The 26,893-nt window shown below is 46.2% G+C and overlaps 1 protein-coding gene and 1 pseudogene across 7 annotated transcripts in view; one reads left to right on the forward strand and one right to left on the reverse strand.

Moving 5' to 3' along the window:
- Window positions 1-404: 404 nt before the first annotated feature.
- Window positions 405-26,893, forward strand: part of PALM2AKAP2 (PALM2 and AKAP2 fusion) — a 307,871-nt gene continuing 281,382 nt past the window's right edge. For 3 of the 7 annotated variants that reach the window (XM_045840286.1, XM_045840287.1, XM_045840292.1), the window contains exon 1: window positions 826-1,144. In XM_045840286.1, the coding sequence (XP_045696242.1) occupies window positions 1,100-1,144 (45 nt within the window). In that variant the 5' untranslated portion in view covers window positions 826-1,099. Of the gene's footprint in view, window positions 420-825; window positions 1,145-26,893 lie in introns of those variants that run through there. The other 4 variants (XM_045840288.1, XM_045840290.1, XM_045840285.1 and 1 more) reach the window with 3 other exon arrangements.
- On the reverse strand, window positions 25,129-25,674 carry LOC123819756 (annotated as a pseudogene).

Raw genomic sequence — 26,893 nt, forward strand, 5'->3', positions numbered from 1 at the left:
AAATACAGACCCTCAAAGAACTTCAGCCTAGAATCGCAGGGTGGTGGTAGAACAGATTGCCCTTTACAAAGCATGTTTATAGACTTTATTTCATTCATTGCTGACAACTATGTGGGGATTACTATTGTGATCCTCCATTTTTCTGATGAGAAAACAGGTTCGGAGTGGTTGAGTTGCCGGAGGTTTCGCGGCTATTTAATAAGTTGTCTAGCCCAGCTGAGCTGAGCACCCGGGACTACAAACACTTTTGGCCTCACAGAGGTCTGTTTTGAGTTATACCTCGGCCAGCGGCCTTGATATTTGAGGACCCGGCGCCGTCTAAGGCCAGGCAGCCCTTCCCTATTGGAAATGTCCCCACGTGGAGCCCAAGCATCTGGCATGAGCTAGAAGGCGACTAGAAGACTCAGCGGCCACAGCTGGTAGATAAGGGCAAGTGCTCGGATCCCCCCACCCCACCCTGGCCCCACCAGAGGCCTCTTGGCTGGCATCTGCTCCCTGGAGGCGCCGCCTCGCTTTGCTCACGCCCCACAGAGCGCGTGTCCACCCAGGCGCGCCAGCCGTGCGCCCTAGCTGCGCACTGAGCTCCGAGCTCCAGGTGCCCACCCGCACGCGCGCTGCTGTCGGCACCTTGGGGACCACCCACTCCCTCCCCGCTGCGACAGCTCCCACGGCTCCTGGCGGTCTAGAACCGCTGGGGGCCGCAGCCCGGACTGCGGCCCCGAGTCCCACACACCCCAGGGGCGGAGCCAGGCGCAAAGACGTCAGGGCGGAGAACGAGCCCTCCCAGCCGCTGCCCACGGCCCACGTTCCCAACTAGCGCGGCCGGCGGCGGCGGCAGGGAGATGCAGTTAGCGGCGGCGCTGGGGCGCAGCCAGGCGGCCGGGCGGGCGGGGGCCAGAGCCTGAGCCCGGGCCAGCCAGGCGGGCAAGCCAGCCGCGCGCACAGCTCTGCCCGCAATCCCCTGAGCGGATCCCAGCTGTCCCTCTCTCTCCCCGGGTTCTAGCAAAGCCCCCCGGGGTGCCCATCATTTTCCTTGAGTGACTACAGCGTACATTTGTTTTTCTTTTTTCTTTCCTCTCCCTGTGTGCCCTTCTCCAGGATGGCAGAGGCGGAATTGCACAAGGAAAGGCTGCAAGCCATAGCTGTAAGTCCACTTTCATTTTATTTTCTTGCTCTATTGTCTGGGATGCAAGGGACCCGAGTGCTTCGGGCCCCGACATTCCAGCACAGTAGCCCACGGGGCATGTGTTGTGGGGATGTTAGTCTGTCAAGGCTCAGCTATGCTGCTTTTTCTTTTACAAGTCTTGTACAGAAACCCCCAGGGCTCGCTTTGGGCTGGGGATTTGACTGTGGAAAATTGGCTTAGAAATAAGATGCTTGCTACTGGGCTTTGGGGGAAGACGAAACAGACGCTTGGTTAGGGAGAGTTGGGGGGCAGGCTGTGACTCCTGGAATATTATCACCCAGTGCTCAGTAATACCTCTGACTTCATACCCTGGAGAACGGAGGGATCCGTGGCTGCCATCCTCTCTGCGGAAACGTTTCTCTGCTAAGTGGAAAACCAGCAGTCAGCTCCACTGCCAGCCACGCGGTAGAAGCTTCTCCCTGAAACCAACCCGGAGCGTTCATTTTCCCTGTTCTTCTTGATATTGACAAGGGCACTGGCGCAAGCCTCCACGCTGGAGGGGTCTGGGGACTTCTTACCACATCTGGGACCTGGCAATAATATTCCAAGAGAACCTCTTTCCAATGGGTGTGGATAATCTAAAAACCTATTTTCAGCACACAAAGGAGCAACCAGTTTTGGCAAAGTTTATATGTACTTTTAGAAAAGTGTACCCATCTGTATTTTGGTTAAAAAAATAACTCCCGCAGACTGCCTAGATTTGAGCGAGCTTCCACAGTGCTGCCAATGATCCACAGATGTGGTATTTTTACTGGAGCCACCGCAGCTGGATTATATATTTCCTTTGCAGAGGAGGGAATGATTACTGCTGCTATATGAAATAATAACAATTAAAAGAGAAGGTCTGTTAACATATTGGCATACAAGAATCACCAGACATTTTTCTACTTAAGTACTTTTTTTTTTGGTGCAGGAGTTCCTTGGAAACACATATAAATTTGTTGGAGAAAGAGTGTGTAATATTTTGGAAGCAAAGCATATTACTGTGTGTGTGTGTGTGTGTGTGTGTGTGTGTGTGTGTTTGAAATCCTTTGGATGGATTCTTTGTTGGGAGAAAGGCACACAGGCCCTTCTTTCTAAAAGAAGCATTTGACGTGGTCTCCGTGGCTCTGAGATCCTCCTTATCAAACTCTGCAAATCTTGAACGTCTTAGAGACTTAGGGGGAGTTTGCTAGAGGGAAATACTGCTCTTTGCCTATCGAGCAATCTTTGAGTTCTGGTCCTCAGCACTCAGGAAGGCTGTCTTTTCTTTTCTCTCCCCTTCCCTTTGTGCCTGTGTCTTTTGATGGTTAATGAAGTTGTGTGTGGTTTCTAAAGTCAGTGGCCAGGCAGTGTGGCCAGTTGTCGGGAACTTGATAAGAATGGGGATATTCAGTTATTGGTACCATGGAGCTGGTGGGGGTTTTATATAAACTGAATAATAGGCTGCTTCACGCGTCCGCGAAGTGGCGACTCCCGAGAACGTTCAGTTGCTCCCATAGGCTGCTGCTGAAGGTCTCCAACAGTTGTCACAGTTTCTGCCTTTGCATGCCCAGCTTTACTGGATGCCCGAGGAACAGCTGAGCTTCATGAAAGGACTTGCTTTCTGATCGGGGTGCCAGTAGCAGCTAACACAGGGGCCGCCCCTTTCCAAGTGGGGTTGGGTATCCCAGCAGGGGCCGAGAAAGATCCAGACAGACTTTTGGAATGCTCGTCAGTGTGGGAAAAGAATAAACACAAACACGCGTGCTTGCTTTGTTATGGAATTGAGTTTGTCCTTTGTACCTGGGAAGGTGCGGATCTCTTGCACGTATCAGCCTCAATGAATATATGTATATGTTATTGTCAGTGCAGGTTTTCTAATAGTGAAATCGCTGTGTGTGAGAGAGAGAGAGAGAGAGAGAGAGAGGGAGATAGAGGGGGAGGGAGGGAGAGCAAGAGCCAGAGCCAGAGCGAGAGAGAGAAAGAGAGAATGAATAAGAGATGGGGAGTGGGGAGCTTGTGACCACATCAGTAATTCATTCTAGTCATGCTTTGGCTTAGAGCACACTCTCCAAAATCAGGAAACCCTGCTTCTCTCTTCCACTTTCTTAGAGTTTTTGGGAGCCCCCAAGGAGCTCACAAACCCACCTTCAGAGTCTAGCATTCCTGAAGTTTCTCCTCTGGATGAGTCCTCACCTCTTCCCCAGCTTGGGCTCCTCTCCAAGGGGCAGAGCAGAGAGACTGGGACCCCACGCAGTAGGGTCGCGGGCAGTCTTTAGCCTGGTCTCAGTTCCTTCATGTATAAAAGGAACTCGTGAGCTCTGCCTCAAGGACCGACTGTAAGATTTAGGTGTGATGCAGGTGAAGTACCTGGCTCACAGCTGCCCATGGAGTTGAGGCAGAACCCCCAGTTCCTGTCTGCGGTGCTGCCTTGTCCTGGGGGGCAGGCGGAGGCAACATGTCTGAAGGGGAAAGTGTCTGAATAGCCTTTTTTTATCCTTTTCTTTAAGTCACTGAAGGCTAGAGTTCTGCCCAGCCTCACATCCACTAGTAGCTTCAGACACAGGTGCGGAGACGTCACCTGAGGATTCGGTCAGCATGCATGTACAGATGCTTCCTCTGGGATGCACTGGTGTCACCAAAACAGCCGCGTCCCCAAGTCTCCGCCGCCAGAGGGAAGATTGGACCCTTGGCACACCTAAGTTCCGAAAGGTCTTGTGACTCAGGATCATGTCCTATGATCACCGGAAGGGCATGAAATGCTCAGAAACCCTAGCTCTTTAATGGAATCTTCGAGTTGAGTCCAGAGACCCCTCAGTGAGCAAAAGTGAATCTCATTCCATTTCCTGCCAAAAGCAGCACAAAGTCCATCTTTGACCCCTGTCCCCACTCCCAGGTGCTCCTTTCATCTCCAGGGACACTCCTGAAGCTGTAATTTCAGGAGACAGAAACATGCCCCCGTAGCAGAATGAATGCGAGTGGTACTTCCAGGGGCTAAGCGTACAACTGCCCCTTACGGAGCCTTATTCAGCAAGGCACTGCATGACACACTTTCTTTTTAACCTTAAGTTGTTAATGGTCTAATGAAGGAAATAGAAAAGCATGTCAGCAATTACTGGACAGTGCCAGGAGCACGGATGCGCATACACAGGGAGCTGGGGTGAAACAAAATATAACATAACATTGTAACCTTCCCAGCTAGCAGAAGGCATTGACCTAATTGTTTGGCGGCTAGTTTCTTTATGATTTATTTGGAACAGTTAGTATGAGACAGAAAAAGCCCAAAGTGTGAAGTTAAGTTAGCAGCTAATGGTACAAACTCAGTAATAAGACTAAAGTACGTTTGAAGATGTTATGCAGCTTAATCCTGATAATGAGCTGATGAAGTGGGGAGAACTCTATTATCCATGTTTTATAGATGAAGAGCCCAACATTAATAGAGAGTGTCAAAGGCAGGATTTGAACCCACACTGCAGGGCCCTGGCGCCCTTATATTAACCGTTACCCGAGGATGGCGGCAGCGTCTCACAATTCGCCCACGAGCTCGTCATGCGGGCGTTTCCAGCAGCCTCAGTGTGGGCTGACGGGGGAGACGCAGACTGACTCAGTAGCACTAGGAAAGTCCAAGACCAACCGGGAGGCCCACATCCTTTTGAGAGTCTTCCAAGCTGAGTTTCGGTGCATGGAAATGTCCGATGAAAGCCGTGGCTGATTGAGTAACATTCCCTTGGGGAAGAGGCCACTGGGTCTCAGCGGAAACCAGCTCTGGGGAAAGATGTTGTGATGTCTGCAGAGCCAAGAGGAAGCGAGTCCTCCTTGGGCATGTGTGAAGGTTATAGAGGTGGTCTGGGGCAGAAGTGCTCAGAGCCATATGGACAAGGCCTCGGGCCGGCACCAGGACCAACCTGAGTGTGTTCAGATGCACTGAAACAGGAAATGCCAGTCTCACCTACACGTGGTCTTTAGGGAATTATGTCATTTAATAAGAAAGCACTCTATGGAATAATAAAAGTGATCTTTTGCATTTGCACAGCACTTTACAGTTTTAAAAAGCCTACACCTGTGACCTTAATCCTGAACTATTCGGGCAGGCCTCCTTATGTCCACTTTATAGTTGAACATGCGGAAGTGAACATCCAAGCTCACACAGTGAGATGCGCAAGAATTGTATTAAGTCCAGGCTCTCCTGACTCTCGGTCCCCCGTGTCAGTGGCCAATCTGGCTTTGGGTGAGCGCGCTGATAGGGGCTGGAGCTGCCGTGGGATCCTCCAGAGCTAGGGTTCTTGGAGGGCAGGGGGAGGAGACTGGTGAGCTTGGAGGTATATGGCAGCCTGGATTTGCCTCTATAGAATCTGCCTCCATTTGAGTCTTACCTTGGAGCCTTCTTCCTCCTGGAACCCTGACCCTGAGAATACAGTCAGTGGGCCTGTGGCTCCACCTGATCCCCTTTTCTGTGTTGAGAAGGCCTGTGTGTAGGTGGATGGCGTAGGCTGGGCTCTGCCCTGCGCTTTGCAGAGAAATACTTTTGATGTGTGCTTGGATTCATCTCTCAATGCTTCTTCTTGCCTTGGAGAGAGATGGCCTTGAGAACCAAGGTTGGAGTCGGGGACCAGGGGCCAAGGGGGCCAATCTTCCTGCTGTTTACCCCTGCCTCTGAGACTGGCCTCTGAAAAGCCTGGGCAAAAGTCCTGGCTTTGATTGGCATGGGATTCAGCCCAGGCCAGCTTCCCGGGTCAGGGATCCCTCACAGGGTTTAGAGTCCTAAACCCAAACCTATAGGAACAAAAGTGCCGATCCTTAAGGGGACTGCCCCCTTAACATGTGCCTTGTAAATCTCGGTCAGCGGCTGGCAGCGGCAAAGGACTGGAAAATTGAAGATGCTGGCCCCTCGTTTGTTATTTTCCATCTCAGAGACACAGATGATGCCCTGCTTCTAAAATTCCAAGTTAAGGCCAAAAAAAATAGGTTGTTTGGGACATTGGGGCTGAGGGAGGGTTCACCCTGACTGAGCCTGCAGGGCCACCCAGCAGGTAGTTGACACTTTGGGCCCATTTGGACTCATTGGTGGGTCTGGGAGTGCTGAGTCAGGGCTTGCACAAACATTCACAAAGGTCACACACCTCTCCAGCCACTGTTTTGTGCTTCCTGAGTAGTTCAGGCATTGCCTCTTGGGATAAAGAGCAGCTTTTCCGGCAAGTGTTCTGAGAAATATAACAGTCACCTTTAAAAAGCCAACCAGGGGACTTGTGGGTTATGGTCTGTCAATATTTAAGGGAAAACTGGGGCTCAGTAGAGGCACTTCTACATTTCTTTGGGGCTACTTAATGCTGCTGGGACCCCTGCTGTTGGTCCTTTGAACTACCCACATTGTACCACCGATCCCTTTTGAAGATGTCATCAATTTGCTTGGCCATAAGAGTTGGCCATCCTGTGGTATGACATTGGCTGAGACAGCAAGTGGGCATTGATACCTGGAGAGGGTGGTTCCCTGGGCTGGCAGTACAAGTTCATGAGCATGGATTCTGGGGTCCACAAGCCTTGGCACAAATCCTGGCTGTCCTAGTAGTATCTCTATGACCTTGCTGTCTCTTGCTTTCCATCTGTCAGATGGGATAATGACCTTACCCCCCTCATGGGATTGCTGTGAAGGTGATTTGAGAGATTTAATGGGAAGTGCTTAGAGCAGGGCTATAGAAACCTCCCCCCCCAGCAGAAGTGTTCTATTTACAACAAGTGAATCAACAAATCATAACGCATGCACCTATACACAGGAAAATGGACACCAAGAGCTAAAGATGAAGTCTATTCACGTCAACATTAGTGCCAAGCTGGGAAATTTCAGATGAGTATAGTAACTGCCGACAGTGTCCCATGTGTGAGGAGAGTGATACCAATAAAGAGGATTGTTTATAGTGGGCAGGGGTTGCAAAGGCAAAAGGCTCCGGGGGCCAGCATGTAACATAAACGAGGGGCATCGACGGGTGGGAAATCGTGAGGGCCTGGGGAGCAGATGGCACCTCTCAGTTTCAATACAGATAATGTATACCATGTGCGGACGTGGGCCTGTGTGGTCACACCGACTCATTTTCAAGAGAAACCAGAAACCTGCTCTTTAAAAATGTGGGCTCTCCCATTGAAAAAAAGAATGGTATCAACTAGTTTAAAAAGCTTTTTAAAAACATTTATGGACACCACAGAAATTCCTTTCGGTCAACAGGTTGACCTTTTGTGACCTCCAGGTGTAGGTAGAGCTTGAACTTTACAACGTGCTTTCCCGAGATCTTTCATAATATTACAACATCAGGTTGCATTTTCCCCAGGGCTCTGTGAGTTTGGTGTCCAAATGTTTGGATCATTGGAAAAATAGTGCATATTGGCTATATCTTTGGATGTTCAGTGAGCTCTTTGCAATCACTGACATTGTAACTCAGAATACTCCCATCTTGGTAGGTGATTACTGTCTGAAAATTAGCAGAAACACTTAAAAGACAATTAGTACCTTGAAGTAAGAAATTCCTGTTATTAGAGAAGAACCTTTAAAAACAAGGTGTACACATCTGAACCCATCACAGAGCACCCAGGCTGTGGGAGACGATTTCAGTTTATGGGTCTCAAGTAACAGATAATATAGGGACACCCAGCTGGGCTCAGAACTTCTCCTAATAGGAGTAACTTTTTGCCAGAAATGGAGGAACACGGTGATTCTTAAAGTTTAGTGCATTAGGATCACCTGGAGGGCTTTTGAAAACACACATTGCTGGGCCCTACTCCCAGAGTGTGTGACAATCTGTGTTTCTAACGAGTGCCCAGCAGTACTGCCCGCAACCGCAGCTGCTGTTCTGGGGCACACACCGTAAGATCCCTGGATGAAGAGGCAGAAGACCTGTGGTAAAGGGAGACTGTGACCTGAGTCCTGAAAAGTGCCACATGCCTGTTGTGACATGCTCAGGGGTTTGTGAGGTGTGCATATTTTGAAGAGGTAACATGGAATGAAAGTCCAAATTCAGTCTTAAGTAGTGAGAGCTTAAGTATTGCTCAGTTTGAGAGTGATGGAGTTGGGTTCCTTTCACATCAGGAAGAAGTCTTTGTCTTGCATGGTTGCTTTAATCTATTTAAATAAAGTAATATTTCTGTCTGTTGGTCACTTAAAGATACCTGTTTGAGGGGTATGCTTGGTATTGGCTGATTAAAACTGTGGGCAGCAAAATTCACTTGGGGGAGCCTTCGGGGGCACCTCAGTGAGACAGGGCGTCATGTGGTAGAGCAGTTATCTGGCAGTACAGCGGGAGGCCTTTTGAGAGAGATGCACGATACAGATCATGATGCTATGGATGGAGCAGTCTCTTAGCAGATCAGCCAATCAAGTCTTGTGGCAGCCGCTCCAGCCTGCAGACACCGAATCTCAATGCAGCTGCTTCTCACGTGGGCCACTCTAGCAGGATGCCAGGATGAGCAGCCACTGAGGTCTGTTTACTTAACGATGGCCAGTGGTTCCGCTAAGCCAGTCTAGGTGCCCACAAGCATGGCGTGTCATTGGCACATTGAAGAGGAGTTTATTCTTGCAAAGATGTCCTACAGGCTTCCCTCACCATTTTGTAGCATCCATTGTTTGAGTCAACCCTTCATTTTCAGAAAGATCTAGCCTCCCCCCGGATTCTTATCTGTCTTAAGACACAAAGCACAGAGGCCGCACTGCACGAGACGAGACCTAAGAAAAATGGATGGACCATGGGCAATGGCCGCGCGGCCTGGGGTGCTTCACAGAGGACAGTTGGCACATGAGGGCTGTGGGGTCGGGCCGGCCCCGCACAGCTGAGACCTATTTCTGACAGGAAATGCCAGCAGAAGCAGAGGTTGGTGTCGGGTGCTACATGCGGAGCTGCATGTGCTCTTGGTTAATGATTATGTCAGTCTTTTTCATTAGCCTCATGTTGAATTAAAATCTTCGAAAGGAGATTATGAAATACGCCCAGAGAGAGGCAGACAGACAAACAGACAGAGACAAGCCAATAGCCCATCTCCATAATGTTAAACATGTATTAAACACACTTCGGGGTTAGCCTTTGGCTCGAGGATCAATGCTTCCGTAGCATCAAATGAACTCAGCTCGAAGAAAGGAGTAGCGAGTATAGCAGTATAGCGAGTATACTTTGGATATTGGTACCTTTCCCTTGCCTGAGATGGAAGGGGAAAGAAAAGCCACATGATCCCCCGGGATTAAAGCTCCAGCTGCAGATGAAAAGGCGGAGGGGCAGATGTCAGAACACATCTTCCTGCCCATCATTAGCCCTCGGGAGGCCTATTTCATCCCCCTGCAGGCTTCTGGGCTGTTGACAGTCTGTGCATTACCGAATGTCTTCAAGGCATTTGTAAAACCTGCCCTTACTTTTTTTTTTTTTTTTTTGCTGAATTATACTGGTTTACTTACTGTTCTAGGTGGGTGGGATTTTTTTTCCCTCCTTCTTCTAAATTATAACCAGTCATCTGAGTATTCACTTTATTTTTAAATCCAGGCCTGCAACTGAAAACTTTGAGGGTTATAAAAAAATGTCATTCTTAAGCAAAAAACATGCTTGAAAATTTAACCCCTTGGGTGGTAGGCAAGGGGATCTTCTTTCTGTGAGTTTGAGCCGTAATGCCAACCACTTTGATGGAGTAGATACCACACGGGCTTCAGGACCAAGGCCGCTGTGATCGCATGCGTGTCCCACATGTGACAGGACAGTCGGGCATCTAGGAGAGGTGTCTTTCGGCTCAGAGGCATGGAATCCATGCCGTGGCTTCCCCAAGCTCCTGGTTGTTCTTTAACAAAATTTTTAAAATTGATTTTACTGCTATTCTTTGGATATTGCTACAATATCTTGAAATTAAATCTTAAAATCCTAAAATCTAATCTTGAAAGGAATATTAAGATTTGTATCCAGTTTTGCTGTTAACCTTCTTGTCTTTGGTGCTTATCTTTCTCCTCTCCTAAGACAGGGGAAAACACTATACTAATGGCTCTACCTCTTTCTTGCTTCACTTCTTTTTTTTCAATTATAATAGACATTTATGCATTTCTGTTGTACAATATAGTGATTAGATATTTATATGCCCTATGAAGTGATCACCTCAATAAATCCAGTCCCCACCTGACACTGTACGTAGTTACTACAATATTATTGACTGTATTCCCTGTGCTGTACTTTACATCCCCGTGACTGTTTTAATAATTGGCAATTTTTACCTCTTAATCCCTTTCACCTTTTTTACCCATCCCTCCAGACCCCCTTCCATCTGGTGACCACCAATTTGCTCTCTGTATCTATGAGTTTACTTTCATTTTGTTTGTTCTTTTGATTCCTTTAGATTCCATGTATGAGAGAAATCATATGCTATTTGTCTTTCTCTCACTGACTTATTTCACTTAACATTATATCCTCTAGTTCCATCTATGCTGTTGCAAATGGTACGGTTTGTTCTTTTTTAAGGCTGAGTAATATTCCGTTATATATATGTACCACATCTTATTTACTCACTCGTTTACTGATGGACACTTACGTTGCTTCCATGTCTTCGCTGTTGTAAATAATGCTGCATTGAACATACTGGTGCATATATCTTTTTGAGTTAGTGTTTTGAAATTCTTCAGATAAATACCCAGAAGTGGAATTTCTGGGACATACGGGAGTTCCATTTTCAACTTTTTGGGGTATCTCCATATTGTTTTCCACTGTGTCTGCATTCCCACCAACTGTGACACTAGGGTTCCCTTTTCTCCACATCCTCTCCAACACTTGTTTGCTGATTTATCGATGATGGCCATCCTGACCGGTGTGAGATGGTATCTCATGGTGGTTTTAAATTTCATTTCCCTGATGATTAGTGATGTTGAGCATCTTTTCATGTGTGTATTGACCATCTGTATGTCCTCTTTGGAGAAGTGTCTATTCAAGTTCTCTGCCCATTTTTTAATCAGTTTGGGGTTTTTTAGTGTTAAATTATATGAGTTCCTTATGTATTTTGAATATTAACCCCTCATCTGAGTTTCTATGGCCTGACTTGTCAACTTGGGCTGGTCATACTCGCTGTCTATAATGGGATGGGTAGTGGTCTGAGAGTTTCCTTGCCCCAGTAGAACTGTGAGGTATATAAGATATAAAAAGTGGAAAACAGTATGGAGGTTCCTCAAGATGTTACAAATATAACTACCACATGATCCAGCAATTCTATTTCTAGGTATATATCCAGAGGAAATAAAATCACTGTCTCAGAGAGAGAGCCACATTCCTATGTTCATTGCAGAATTACTCACAGCAGCTAAGATATGGAAAAGCCTAAGCATCCATTTACAGATGAATGGGGAAAGGAAATGTGGTATATACCCACAATGAGTATTAGCCCTAAAAGAAGGGAATGATGCCATTAGTGACAACATGTATCGGCCTTGCAGACATTACGCTAAGTGAAATAAGCCAGGCACAGACAGACAAATACTTTACGATCCTACTTGCATGTGAAATCTAAGAAATGAAGTCAAACTGATAGTAACACAGAGTAGAATGGTGGTTACCAGAGGGTTGGGAGGTGGCGGGGAGGAGAGATATTGATCAAAGGGTACAACTTTCACTTATACGATGAATAGATTCTGGAGGCCTAACGTACAGCATGATGACTAGAGTAAATAACGATGTGTCATATACCTTCAATTTGCCAACAGAGTAGATCCCAAGTGCTCTCGTGACACACAAAGAGCGGTAACTGTGCGAGGTGATGGGTATGTTAGTTTGGAATGGTAACCATTTCATAATGCATATGTATATCAAGACATCATGTTGTACACCTTAGAATATACAACTTTTAGTTGTCAACCATATCTCGATAAAGCTAGAAAAAACGATCAGTTAATAAACAAAAAGATCTTAGCGCTCACAGGTAACGTGGGTGGCCCTGAAAAGAAAGGCTGCTACTCCTCCAAACAAGTAAACGCGCCCTGTGGCCTAGCGACGAGCCGTCATCTGAGTGCCCCGTCTCTTCTTCCAGGCGGTATGCAGGCGGCCTTATTCGAGAACAGGGACATTTGAGCATACGTGTTCAGTCTTTAGCGCTGGTCATCAGATAGAACTTAAGCAAAACCCGAAGGATCTTGAACGACAGGTGAAGTCAGTCAGGTGGGGAGGGGTCAGAAGGCAGGGCAGCCTTGGCGGCTGGCTGCAGAACGGACCCTCTAACCCCACCAACTACTAGCGGTAAGACTGTAGCAGCCCCCACCCTGACTCACACTGGAGTGAGAAGCGTAGGTATTTGGTCAGGATGGGGTCTGATAGGGGAGAATGAAGAGAAGGCACAGGCTCTGATGACCCAGAGAACAGGAGGGGAAGGTGAAAATAATTTCAATTGCTCAGTTACCACCCTCTCTCTCTCCCTTTCCTTCCGTCATCTCTGACACGTCACTGCTTCTGCCTCTGGGTGATTCCAGCCTTCTGTCTGCTCTAAGCCTGGCACTACAGAGAAAGGCTGGAAGCAGAATGGCTTAGCAGTGGAGGGGCAGGAGCGGAACATGGCCCCTGTGGGGAGACAGGGCATGCCAGAGCTCAGAAGGCGAACACGAGATGGGAGTTTTGTCCTTCAGCATCTTGTACGGGGAGGGAGGAAGCGCCTCCCCATTCCTGAGAGCTTTGTATGTGCCAGGCACCTGGCTGAATGCCTTATCGTCGGTGTTAGAAACCCAGATATGCCCCCTGTGCCATGTTGATTTACTTAGTGGCTGACCTTTGGGGACTGTGGTGAGCAGGAGTGGACAGGCTCCTCAGGGGACAGGCAGCACTCAACTCCAGCTGATTGGTACTTTGTGGGAATGCAAACCCAGAGTCTTCTCCTTTTTCTTAAGAACCTGGAAATCTAGCTTTTGGAGGAAGTCGGTTGATGATCCAGTGCTCATAACACTTTAAACAGTGTGTGGGCGGAACCCTACACAATGAGATTTTAACATAGTGTGGGCCCGATTCTTCCCCCATGCCACCAGCCCAGCCCCCACCCTGAGCCACCAGTTTTCCACATCTGCCTTTCAAAGAATTTTTAAAAAATTTAATTGTAAAGCCAGTGGTGTGCAGGGGTGATGGAGTGGTAGCGTTACAGCTTGGAGCTAGATGAGGTGGCGCTATGTTTAGCCTCATGGGGCACCCTGGTGGGATGGGCCTGCCAGAAGCCTGTGGAGGGCCCTCTGGGACAAGGAGGGGACCCTATGTGGAAACTACAGTCTCGGGTTGGAGTCAGGACCACTGCTTAAGCCAGTTCCTTATCTAGCGTGCCGGATGAGCCCGAGAATTCTCCATAAGTAACCACGGAAAGATCTCAAACAAATTAATTAACCTAGAGCTAAAGCGACCATTTCGATGTTCGCGTCTCTGAGTTTTAACACGTGTAGGTTGGTGTAACCACCAGCAGAATCATGATCCAGAGCAGCCCCTTACCCCCCAGGACGCCCCCAGGAGGCACTGTGCTTTAAAGTGTGTCAAACACTGGATGTAAGTAGTTCTGTTTGGTCCCACCTAGCACCCCGACTGCAAGGCTTCTGAGGACAGTGAGGGGTGGGAGGGTGAAGCAGACCGGAAACTGGGGTTCCCAGGCTTTGGTGGATGACTGTTTCATAATGAGCTCCCCTCCCACACCTGTGACAAATTCTTGCTTTTTTTCCCCCCTCAATATATACCTTCTGCTCCAGCCTCGCTCCTTTTTTTTTCCCACTAGTAGGATGACAGTTATTGCATGAGACAAACTTTTATACTAAATAAATTGCTGGTTCTCTGAAATTCAGATTTAACTGGGTGTCCTGGAGTTTATCTGGCAAGCTCATCCCCTTCACATACTTTCTGCACTCACAGAATCTACTTTTTCTAGGGCTGTGCCTTGTTCTTCCACAGTGAGTGTGAAAATACTCAGTTGTAAATTATAATGTGTTTATGGGGAAATAGGACATGTATTGGAAGGTTCTGAGGGCTTCCTTAATACAGTAGCATGCTTTCAAGAAGTGTTTTGTGCCCACTAGACATACCCTTTATGGACTATAAGAAATGGCCTGATGTGTGTTAGGGAAGACTGCAACTGGCTTTCAGAAGCTGGTGCATTGCCCAGCACCCTTCTCTTGGCCCAACGTTGGGATAATAGAAAACTCCAAAGACTATACAAGGAGATTGTTCATGCTGGGCTCATTTAAAAATACCACTGGGACGCTAGCCTTCAGCAGGCCATATATCTTGCACTACATTGAGCAAGATGCGTTTTGTGGCTGTTGTGAATGAGTCACGCAGTAGCTTGGATCAGATCATTCCCAGCCCGGATGTTTTGGTGCAGTGTGCTGCGATGATTGATTTCTTTGTGTTGTTTGTTTGTTTTTTTCATTTATCGATTTTACTCGTGTGGTCTTAGACTCACAAGGAGACAGGAAGGAAAATCAATTTTACATGGCAGTTTCAGAATTAAGAACGCATGGAAATTCCAAATTGCTGTCTAGACCGAGGGGCAGCACACCATTGCCCGCGAGGAAGGCATGGTTGTTACATTTATCTTGGTTTGGGAAAAAAAAACTTTAAGACTATTTTATGACAGGTGGAAATCACGTGAAATTCAGATTTTCAGTGTGCACAAAGAAAGTTTGTTTTTTGGACGACAGCCACTCCCCTTCATTTACGTGTGGTCGGGGTCTGACTTCGTGCTACAGCAGCAGGGGTGGGGTAGTTCCAACAGAGACCATATGGCTTGCAAAGCCTAAAATATTTACTGCGTGACCCTTTATAGAAAACCTTTGCCAACCTTTGCTCCAGCTAGCATATCTCCCATGGTTTTATTTGCCATTAAGGCTCTAGGAATCTTTGAGCTAAAGAAGTAACTGCTGCCTCCTTGCTGGCAGTCAACACAGTGAAGCATTTCAGACCTTTTCGTCACTGCTTTTGGGGTCTGCCATGATGCAAGGCTTATATTTACCTCCTCAAGAGCCAGTGTGGGAGTTCTGCTACTGCAGAATTTTCCTGTAGAATATCCTTCCTATCGAAGCCAACGGAAGATTGTTTTCTTTTGAAAATGAGAAAATCTGATCTCTTGGAAGTAATGGTTTGGCTCGTCTAAGTGATTACATTCAAAACCATTTTTTTTCTATTGACAGGGACTGAGAGGGAGAGGGGGAAAAAAAAACACTGATTCGCCAGATCATGTTTCTTTCTCCCCAGAAATGACCAGAACTCTCATTCTGTTCCCCTGGGGGTTTAAGGGTGAAGTGTCAGAGTGAGGGTCAGAACACATCTACCACATTCCCTGAGTCTGAGCAGGAAGGCGATGAAGAGTGAGGCTTCTGACCAGCTAGCCCATTACCCCTCATTGGTTAACCCTTCACCAAGGGTCAGTAACCTCATGGAACCCACAGGGCCAGCGCTTTCCCTGGCAGATGACGTGATCATCAGGTAGAAGCTGCCAGTGGCCTCTGGTAGCAGAGTCCACTCTGGCTTCTCTGAATCATCCAGTACTTCCTTCCTGCCCCCTTCCCTTTCTTTTTCAGAAGGGCCAGCTGCAGTTTCGATTCTTCTCTTCCTGGAAATATCCAAAGGGACTTTGGTGCCTTAGTAAATATTTTCAAATTGCCCAAGGGTTTGGGAGATAGCAGAACCATAATTGTGAAATCAGGTGTTTTAAAAAAAGATTCATACTTGGGCTGGTCAGGTGAACAGGCCGGACTGAGCAGCAGCGGCGATACCTGCGGTTGCTCGCTCTGCAAATGGGTGGCTTTGCCCTTCTGGTCTTTTATACACCTGAGTCTGACATTCTCTATCTGGACTACTTCTGAGATGATGTGTGGAGACTAGGAAGCCAACTGTGTCATGCAGGGCTTCTCGACTGTGGCACTGCTGACATGTTAGACCCGATAATTCTTTGCCGTGGGGAGGCTGTCCTGTGCCTTTTGAGATGTTTAGCTGTACCTGGGTCTCTAGCTAGTAGATGCCAGTAGCATCCACCGTGCCCCTTCATGACAATAAAGAATTGAGTCCAGACATTGTTCATGTTCTCTGGGGGACAAAGGAAATCCTTTGAGAACTACTGATGTAGTAAAACGTAAGGGTGTGACCATAGGTGTTTTCCTTGCTTTCAGCATTAGAGGTTCCTTGTTTCAAGTGTTCACTGTTATCTTTAGGGATTCCCGAGGGAATCTTTGGGGAGTCATTCCTTTAGGTCTTAAAGGCTTTTTTTTTTTTTTTAATTTTCTGGAGTCTCTCATGAAAATAGAAGTCTCTCAAAAAGGGTAACACTGCAAGCTTTATGGCAAATGGTTTTCATCTCTTGTGTCAGCGCTGACTGACAGGTAGCAGCCGTCCCTAGTACTGTCTTGGGAAGCTCTCTGAAGCTGCATTTGGGTTTTGGGGAAAGAACACCATGATGATAGATTAGAGTTGTCTTTCGTGCGCACGGGATGAGGGAGCTACCACATGTATGTAAGGAGCCTTTTTACCTAATTTTTCTACAGAAATTCCTTATAGTCAGGCCTTCGCCTGGGGTTGTAACTGCTCCATTTCCACGGGCCACTGTGGCTTTGTGGATTTGTTAAGATGACTTTCCAGCAGGTTCTAGAAAACTGTCTTGAGGAAGGGATGTTTTCTCTAAATCCTGCAGAGCTGCCCTACGGGCTGGGGGAGGCACTGTAGGTAGTTTGATGGGAATAAGTCGCAGGAAACAAAAGGAGAGGGACAAAGAATGGAACTTCTTCTCTCTGCATCACTTGACTGTAAGCTTCTGGAGGACAGGGACTGTGTCATTTCCATCCCTGTCTGTTCACTGTCTTCCACGATACATTTTGCATCGTGTCAAGCCTGTTCAGTGACTTTAAGCAAGGTTCATCTGTTTTTTTGTCTTGGAGCCATGCAATCCTATGAACTCAATAATGCTTAATGCACAAAATAAAATGCATGGGATTAAAAAGATAACCAATTATGCTGACAGTCAGTAAAAGACTAGAAAATTGTGAGAGAACAAATGTGCTACTTTACTATTGTCTTAAGTAAAATCAAGTGGCCATTCTGACACACTTTCCATTTTCAAATTATTGATGAGTATAAGTGGCATTGTGAGTTTTCTCCTGCAGCTATTCAGTAATGTGATATGAAAATACCTGTGATTTCTCCTCATGACGAAGTCATGGGTACTACTGATATTTCTGAGGCTTGTGTTTAGGTTCATAAGTGAAGATGTTGCTAAATTTCACTTAGACGTTAGTGAAAATAACCCTTAACTGGACGCCCTGGATTCTAGCTTCTCCCTGAACTCCCTGACCTCTTTCCTAAGTAGGTTGTTGATTTCAAGACTCCCATCTTTTCTTGGCTAAATCTTCCCCTTCACCTTCTTGGGTCTCTCCCCTCGCAAGTTTCTCCAGGCTCCTTCTTCCATACTCCTTTCCATCTAAACTCTCCCAGCTGGGTTGTGTTCTTTGGCTCCTAGCAAGTTCTCACTCAGCAAGAAAAGGGAAGCTTCCAGCCCCAGCCTGGGGTTCCCCTGAGCTTAAGAGAGAGAAGTGGGCACATTGTAGATGCCCAGTGGATGCTTATTGAGTTGAAATGGTTGCTTTGCCAACTTCACCCTTTTTATCTGGGTTTGCTGTTGGATGCTTGGACTGTGTTTGAGATCAATCCATTCTCGTTGCCCCCCCAACCCCAGTATGTCTAGTTAGAGCATGAGCTTTCAGTCTGGTTTTCCCTGGACGTCTATAGAGTGCTCTGGTTTTTAGAGGTCTACAGAGTGATATTGTGAGACCTTCTCTTCTCAGGAGAAGTCTGGATACCAGTGGGAGAGGTAGCAATGACCTCACCACATGCACCTGCCATGAGCATTTCTACAGAACCCATCACCTTCTCCATTGCATACCTTGTTCTGGACCACAAGGGAAGGGTGCCTGCATATGAACCAGGCAGCCTGGGGGGTTAATTATTGCTACATGGGAATTTCATATTAAAAATTACAAACAAAAACTTCTGGTCAAGATGGAGGCATAGGTAAACATAGCTTGCCTCCTTACACAACCACAGCAAAAATTACAACCAAATTACAAAACAACTATCACCCAGAACCATCAGAAAATTGAGCTGTATGAAAGTCAAACAACCAAGGAATTGAAGAAGTCACATTCATTCAGACTGGTAGGAAGGGCAGATGTGAAGATGTGGAAACGTGGAATGGGCTGGTCCCACACCCACGTGTGGTGGATAAAAATCAGGAGGGATATCTCAGGAGCAACGATCCCAGTCCCACACCAGACCACCCAGACCAGGGTTTCAGTGCCAGGAAGACAAGTCCCCATAACTTTTGGCTGTACAAACCAGTGCAGGTTGGGACAGCAGAAGAAACTGTGGGATTCTCAGGCATCTCCCCTTAAAGGGCCTGCAATGGACTTAGATTTACTCAAAGTTACTCTGTCTGGGCTCTAAAACTGGGGCAGCAGCCTGAAGGGCATCAGTGCCATATGGAGAGAAACTGAAGTGTCTGACATCAGGGTGAATGCTGGGGAATAGCTTCCTCCTGAACAAAACTCCAGAGGCTGGACAGTGGCCACTGTTCCATTTCCCAAGCCCTCTCCAACACAAAGCCACAGAGCAGGGAACCATATTTGATACTCCAAATACCCTGGTTCACATGGGTTAGTCTGCCCTGGTGATTATCTAAGACCCTGTCCCATCTGACTTACAGTGTGCCTTTCACTTTTTTTTTAAACTTTAAAAAAAGATTTTATTTATTTATTTTTAGACAGAGGGGAAGGAGGGAGAAGGAGAAGGAGGGAAACATCAATGTATGGTTTCTCCTTATATGCACCCCACCAGGGACCTGGCCTACAACCCAGGCATGTGCCCCAACTGGGAATCGAACCAGTGGCCCTTTGCTTCGCAGGCCAGTGCTCAATCAACTGAGCCACACCAGCCAGAGCTACAGTGTACTTTTCTGTATTAGGCTATGCTGCTAAAACAGGGGGGGTCAAATCAGCTCTACCTAGTACATAGAAACAAACACAGGGAGGCTGCCAAAATGAAGAGAAAAACATATGGCCCAAATGAAGGAACAGAACAAAAATCCAGAAAAAGAACCAAATAAAATGGAGATAAGCAAGCTATCAGATGCAGAGTTCAAAACATTGGTTATTAGGGTGTTCAGGGAACTCACTGAGTACATCAATAGTGTGAAAGACCCAGGCAGAAATGATTACACTGAACAAAATAAAGAAAAATTTACAGGGAATCAACAGTGGAGTGGGTGAAGCCAAGAATCAAATCAATCATCTGGAATAAAAGGAAGAAAAAAAAACATTCCATCAGAATGGCAACAAGAAAAAATGAGAATAGGGTAAGGAGACTCTGGGACAACTTCAGAAGTACCAACAATTGAATCATAGGGGTGCTGGAAGGAGAAGAGGAAGAGCAAGAAATTTAAAACTTATTTGAAAAAATAATGAAAGACTATTTCCTTAATTTGGTGAAGGAAATAGACATACAAGTCCAGGAAGCTCAGAGGGTGTCAGGCAAGATGGACACAAAGAGTACCACACCAAGACACATCATAATTAAAATGCCAAAGGATAAACATAAAGAGAGACTCTTAAAAGCAGCAAGAGAAAAGCAGAGAGTTACCTACAAGGGAGTTCCCATAAGACTTTCAGTTGGCTTCTCAAAAGAAACTTTGCAGGCTAGAAGGGACTAGTAAGTATTCAAAGTGATGAAAAGCAAGGACCAACAACCTAGATTACTCTATCCAGCAAACCTATCATTTAGAATTGAAGAACAGATAAAGTGCTTCCCAGACAAGGTAAAGCTAAAGGAGTTTATCATCACCAAGCCATTATTACGTGAAATATTAAAGGGACTTACTTAAGAAAAAGAAGATCATAACTATGAGCATTAAAATAGCAATAAACTCACAACTATCAATGATTGAACCTAAAAAACAAACTAAGCACACAAATAGAACAGAAATAGAATTATAGATCATTTGGATGGTTACCAGTTTGGTGGGGGAAAGGAGAGAATGGGGAGAAAGGTGCAGGGATTAAGAATTACAAATTGGTAGATACAGAAAGGCAGAGGGACGTTAAAAACAGTATAGGAAATGGAGTGTCCAGAGAACTTATATTCACGACCCATGGACATGAACTAAGGGGGGAGATTGCTTGAGGCAATGGGGGTACCAAGTGGAGGGGGGCAAAAGGGGAAAATTGGGACAACTGGAATAGCATAATCAATAAAATATATATATTTTTAAAAATGAGAAACAAAAGCATACCATCTCTAATCTAGTTCCCTCTGAAATGAAGGTCATCAGGTTCCAAAATGTGCGTTGTGGACTTAGCACCTGTGGTTTGCATCACACGAACACTTCAGTGTTCCACCCACTTTGGACCATTGTGGCCTCCCCAGTTCTTTTGCCCTGGGTTATTATAAAGGCTCTGTACCGGTGTCCTGGGGCTGTCATAACAGAATGCCACCAACTGGGTGGCTTGAAGAACAGAAATGCATTGTCTCACAGTTTTGGAGGATAGAAGTCCTAATCAAGGTGTCAGCGGGATTGTTTTTTTTTTTCTTGTGAGGGCTGTGAAGGAGGATCCGCTCCAGGCCTCTGTCCTTCACTTGTAGATGGACATCTTCTCCCTGCGTCTCTTCACACCATCTTCTCCGTGTGTTTGCCTCTGTGTCCCTATTTTCTCTTTTTATAAGTACACCAGTCATATTGGATTAGGGAACCCTAGTGACATAATTTTGAATTTATTTTACCTCTCTAAAAACCCAGTCTCCCAATAATGCAATGTTCAGAGTTACTGGGGGTTAGGACTTCAATATATCATTTTTAGAGGGACACAATTCAACCTGTAACAGGATCTCTGCATGTTGTCAGCTGATACCTGCATTTCACAGCGACGGCCCTTTGCATCCTACTCAGCTTGCGGCAATGGCAGTAGAAATGGTGTCCAAGGGAAGAGGCCCATGGACCACCCTACATAGTGGGTGCCATTTGCCATTAATGCCTCAAATCTCTGCCCTTTTTTCACACTGATGACTTCCTTTTAGCACCCATGACCCTCAGTATCCTATAACCCTCTGTGTCTCATCAAAGCCTTCTATCTGGAAAGGTCCAGAACTTCACTTTACACTGAAGTGTGATGAAGAAAGCTTAGATATTTCCTCCCCCTAAAAGCCATTACAAAGCAAGGAAAAGCTATAAACTACATCACAGGGCCACTCAGCCCCCATCAGGGCTGTCTGTGTTGCCCTCCTACTCGCCTTCAGTAATGAACAAAACTTTCCTGGCGGGTTCATGGCTGTTTAGAATTTACAGAATTCTCTTACTTCCATTATCTTCTTGAGGCATCCATGAGCACAATCAGTATTTTCTGCATTTTATGTCGGAAAAAAACAGCAGCTGAGCTAAGTAATTCATTCGTTCTCATGCAGGGCTACATTACCTGTGTCTCTATGCTAGTTCTCTTTGTTACCTCCCACATACATGCCCTGTTGCCCTCCATTTCTCCTCTGGGTCCCCACGGTGTGGTTTATGCAACTTGAGTCTCAGAGGCTCAGGGCCCAATCCTAGGCCCTCCCACCCTCCCCAAGGGGTCAAAAAGTAGCCTAAAGCTGAGGAGGTGGCCAGAGGCAAAGGCACACGGCTGTGTGAAGGCACAGAGCAGTGTCAAAAGGCCTGACAAGGAGTTGGATGTTGCTGAAGCATGCTGGGAAATGAGGGTAGAAGAGTCGGGGTGCTGGGTCACAGAAGGCCAGGTATGCTGGGCCGTGGTCCCAATGGGTGACAGGAGCCACTGAAGACCATGATTTATCAGAGATTGCTCTGGTGGAAAGATGAGGCAGGGACCCGCTTCAGGTCCCTGACTGCCCACCCAAGGTCCCATCACTGCCAGTGCTGGTACATTCCTAAAGGCTTTGGAGGTGGCCTCTTTGGTCCTTCTCTGCAGGGGTCAACATCAGCCTTTAAGATCGCTAAGATCATCTCTTTATACTGAAACCCAGAAGAGTCTTAACCAACTTCAGCTGAAAACCTTAGAGCTAATGGAAGCCAGTTTGGGGTTGGAATGTGAGGGCTATTTCTGGACATTGTGATATCCTGTTCAACTTTCAGAGGAGCCTGGGAATAAAGGGGTGACTCAGTCTGTGAGCTTATTTTTAGAGAAGGCTGAGAATTTGGTCTGGAACTACTCAGAATCCCCATTGCCTGACTCTGCAGAATGTGCTATTGGTGAAGAGATTGCTGGGCAAAAATGCTGTGTTTATCAACTGGGTGTTACTCAGAGCCTCCTACACGCCAGCTCGAGGTTTATTGATTTGAAAAGAGGGTAGGAACCAACGTAAACAAACCTTTGAGTCAGCCGAGCATATTCCAGGGCCTTTCCATTTGAGAACTGGATTTAGAGCTAAAGAACTAATATCTTAAGATTTCCTGTTTATTGGGCATTTAATATATAGTACACATCATGGTAAATGCTTTGCAAAAATGTAATGGAAACACTGATACTCTGTTAGCAATATGGTATTGTCACTATTTTAATAGGTTAGAAATGTTAATTTAAGGGGGTTAAACACTAGCCTAGGACCAGGTAGTTGAGGTCAGATTTGAACTCAGGTCCAGCTCTAAAACCCATGCAAATTACCACCCCAGTCTGGCAAATAAATGGCTTGTGTGCTGCCACTCTTTGGTCCTCTGAATCACTGATTCATCTCTGAATTTTTTCCTGCTCAGGTCAGATTGGGCCTCGGGAATCCTTCTTAATACAGTGCTGTAGGTAGCTGCTGTGATCACCTGGGTAGTACTAGGACTGGAGATAAAGCTCATCTGTCACCTTAGTTTTTATCTTTGTATTTGCTCAAAATGGAATCTTTAAGTCTGGAGAATTTTTGGTTGTTGACAATTTCTACAGATCTATTTATAATCTTTTATTTCCTATACACTTGTAAAACATAGAGCCTCTAATACAGTCTCCTTTTGCAGTCAGTACAGACTCTGTATTCTTTACTAGGGGATCCTAACTGCCTCGGAGGAAAGGATGACATTTTAGGACCCAAAGCCTTGACACGGACAATTGGCTTATGTGTCGGTCTCTGTGATGGTGATGAGTCAGAGATGGAGAATGAACCTTGAGACCTCAGGCCTTCTGGAGCAGTAAATTTTCCGGTAGCCCAGTCTGATTAAGTACAGCAGGCTGGTGAGGTGGGGTGGGGGATGTGGTGGGCAGGCCAAGGAAGCAAGATCATGGGGCAGACTCTGGGGGACAGGCATGCGTCCATTGCTGGGAAGAAGCCAGCTCAGCAGGCAAGCCCAACGGGAGAAAGGAGCTCCCCAAAAGCAAGCTCAGACAAGAGAAAGGGGAAGGGAAGCTCCAGAATGGGGCAAAGGGAGGCAGAGGGTCCAGCCATGCGGCAGGATGAGATAGCAGTCTACCTAGGAGGAAGTCCACGGTCAAGATCTAAAACTGAACATCAAGAAACAGTAATGCAAAAGTACTGCTTAGAAATGTGGAGACTACCATGATTTCTTCAAGATTCCAGATAATTGAGGTACCATGGGGGTCGCAAAGTAGAAATGGATGAAAGGGAGGGGTAGCACATATGGATTGCCAACACAGGGAACATTTAATACAAGTAAAATCTTTTTGCTCTACTTTAAAAAAGAAAAAAAGCAAGCTCAAGTCAGCAGCTGCTGGAGGCCTGTCAGTGGGGTGCAGGACCTCAGCCATAGGCCTGGGGTTCAGGGTCAGGGCTTCGGCTACCTTGGAGATGATTTTAACTCATCTCCTGAAATGCCGATGATTCGCCAAGCAGGGATTAGAGACCTGGAGAGTTTCGCAAATCTCTGCAACTGGACACATCCCATGTAGCTGTCTCATTGCCTCAACTTGGCTAGGGTGCCGAGGTGTGTCTGTGAGCTGCATGGGAAAGGTACGGGAAGTATAAAAGCAACCTAGCGCCAACATGAGGGAGCTAGGACCACGGGTTCGATGCCCCATCCTTCACCCTACTCCTCCCTCCCATGGCAGACATGGTGGGAAGAGGAAGTGGAGACAGTGGCTTGGAATTTTCAGTGTCTGCATTTGATGGATATGTGCTCCTTGGGAGTTAAGGAAGTAAATGAGGTTAAGGGATCTCTAAACGAAGGCAGTGACCATAAATATACTCTTTGGTGCTTGGAAGTCCCTTGGATGTGTCCCAGCCCAGGCCCTCGGAATCCAAAGAAAATCAAAGACAGTCATATAACAGCTTTGCTGGCGGCCACCCTTGAAGCCCCACCTTTCCCCAGGCACCTCCAGAGAAAGACAACTCCCAGCCTCGCTCTGACAGCTGAATTGGATGGCTGAGTTGTGGGCATTGCTGTTGCCAAAACCACTTGGATTGTTTCCCCGGGGGGCTGAAGGATGGAGCCAAGTTTCCTGCTTTAGCCTGAGTTAAGCAGAAATCTTCACCTGCCTGGGTGGTGTTATGTCTATGTCACCACATCACTGGAGAAAATGCATCACCACCTCCCGCAGTTTCTTTCTTGAAACGGACCATGGAATCAAGGAAATGAGATAGTTAGCGTGGCATCACTGTGGGTCAGAAATAGTGCCATCTACATATTTGGGTTATATTTTAAAATTCAGTTTACACACAAGTGGAGTTCAGTTAATTAACTCCAAGCCATAATATCAGTTTGGATTTGAATGGCTCTGCATTTCAAGAGCTTCTTCCTTGAAAATAATGTTTATATGCCCGATAGCAGCCTACCATTCTAATGCTGAAATCATAGAACTCGGTTGCTTCCCCCTCACTTCTGAACAATTATTATTTATGTGGTAGCAATGAAATCAAGCAGTTATCATTTAAAGTTTTCTGTAGTTGAGGTTAATTTGTCAATTTCCTGCCAGTCTTTTATTTTACTTTTTTTTTATTTTTGGCAGAATTTTAAGGTTTCATTAACACAAATACAGTGTGTACACAATCTGTCTACTCGTTTTCTTTGCTGCGTAGCCTGCCATTGGGATTGGTGACTTGGATGGCCAGTTGGGCTGCTCTTCCCGCGATGGCTTTGTGGTTCTTTGAGGAGGTGTGAGCCATCTCAGCACAGTGAGATTCGTTTCACGTCAGCCGCACTTCAAGCTCCTTGACATTGTGGACCAGGAAGTAGGCCGGCCATTACCTGGCCTCTAAACCAGCCCCATCCAAAGTCACACACCATTTTTTCTTAACTACCTGTTAACATGACTCTATTGTTTTTCATGATGCCATGGACTTCCCCTTCTGTGCCAATCACTGGGCAGCATGTGCTTTGTTTTCTTGTTGCTCCCGTAACCAATGTTGGGCATCAGTATCTGGCCCTTGAATCTTCTGTGCATCCTATTGTCAATACCTCTGGGTTTCCACCAGTTCCGCTTAATTTGGCATATCGGTCTAACTGATGCCGGATGAACTTCTTGGTCCTCTTTTTGGCAATCTTGGGTTTCTGTGGGGTCTGAGGGCAGCCATGGTGCCGAGTAAGAGATGGCTGCCACCTCCATAGACAGTGCTGAGGGAGAGAGTATTTTATTTTATTTTTATTGATTGATTTTAAGGGGGAGGGAGAGAGAGAGAAAGATCCCTGTGTTGTTTCACTTATTTATGCATTCATTGGTGGCTCCTTGTATGTGTCCTGATGGGAGCTAGAACCTGCAATGAACCCGCTAATATTGGTGTATCAGGATGACACTCTAACCAACTGAGCCACCTGGCCAGGGCAATTTCCTGTCTGTCTTTCATTATTTCTAGTCCACATTTTCCTAGGTAGCTGACAAATCCAAATGGTAATGTTAGTAAAGCAAAGAGGACTGGCAAAGTTTACTTCTGTCGATTTTACCCAAAACATACTTGGCTAATTTCGGGGTGGTGGGGAGAAGGTAGATTTTTTTCTTTAGACTTTCCAAGACAAAGGATTTTTAATTTCCTTAAGTATTTTTTCATTCTACACAAAATGTGAGATGTACAAGAAAGTGAAAAGAATGAAATAATCTAGAAGTGCTCAGCATGGAACCTGACACTCCATGAATATATTAACATTTTAAAAGAAAAAATGCCTGTAATCTCAAGGTTAAACAAATCTTGGGGTGGGGTCTCTTTGCATAGATTTTATCGTAATTATATTTACTCCATATACATTTTACTTTGAGATTTTTCATTCAACCTTTTCATGAACATTTCCTTATGCTGTTACAAAGTCTTCTGAAATATAATTTTAGTTGGTTATATAATCGTTCATTAGGAGTACATTCAGCTGTGAGTACCAGGAAACCTGAAAAGGGTAGCTTATGGAGTTTTTTAGTTTCATGGAAGAAGAAATTGAGACAATTGTGGAGGCCCTTGGGATAAGGGGACCGCTCACTGAGGACAAAAGGAGCTCTTGATGTCTTGCCTCTCTTAGAAACACTGCTATACTCAAGCCACAGAACCAGAAGTTACACCTCCTGCAGACTGAGTCATGTGATCGCCCTTCTCAAAAAAGTCTGAGGAGGTGAATTGATTGCTTTGCAGCTTCTGTAACTGGAGGAAAGGGGGTTTCTTAGAATGAAGTGACCAGAATTAGAATCACCATGTCAAGGGTAGTCGTTTGTTTGTTTTCAGAATTGTAGTTTGATTGCCTACCTGGAAAGTGGCAGGATTTAACAGCCTGTGCTCCATTTACAACCATTTACGACCATCTAATCTGGCACTGGAGACATGCATGTACAACCAGCCGTGA

Source organism: Phyllostomus hastatus, unplaced genomic scaffold (genome assembly GCF_019186645.2).
Source record: "Phyllostomus hastatus isolate PE091 unplaced genomic scaffold, TTU_PhHast_1.1 phas_contig_34, whole genome shotgun sequence".
In the NCBI taxonomy this organism is placed as follows: Eukaryota; Metazoa; Chordata; class Mammalia; order Chiroptera; family Phyllostomidae; genus Phyllostomus; species Phyllostomus hastatus.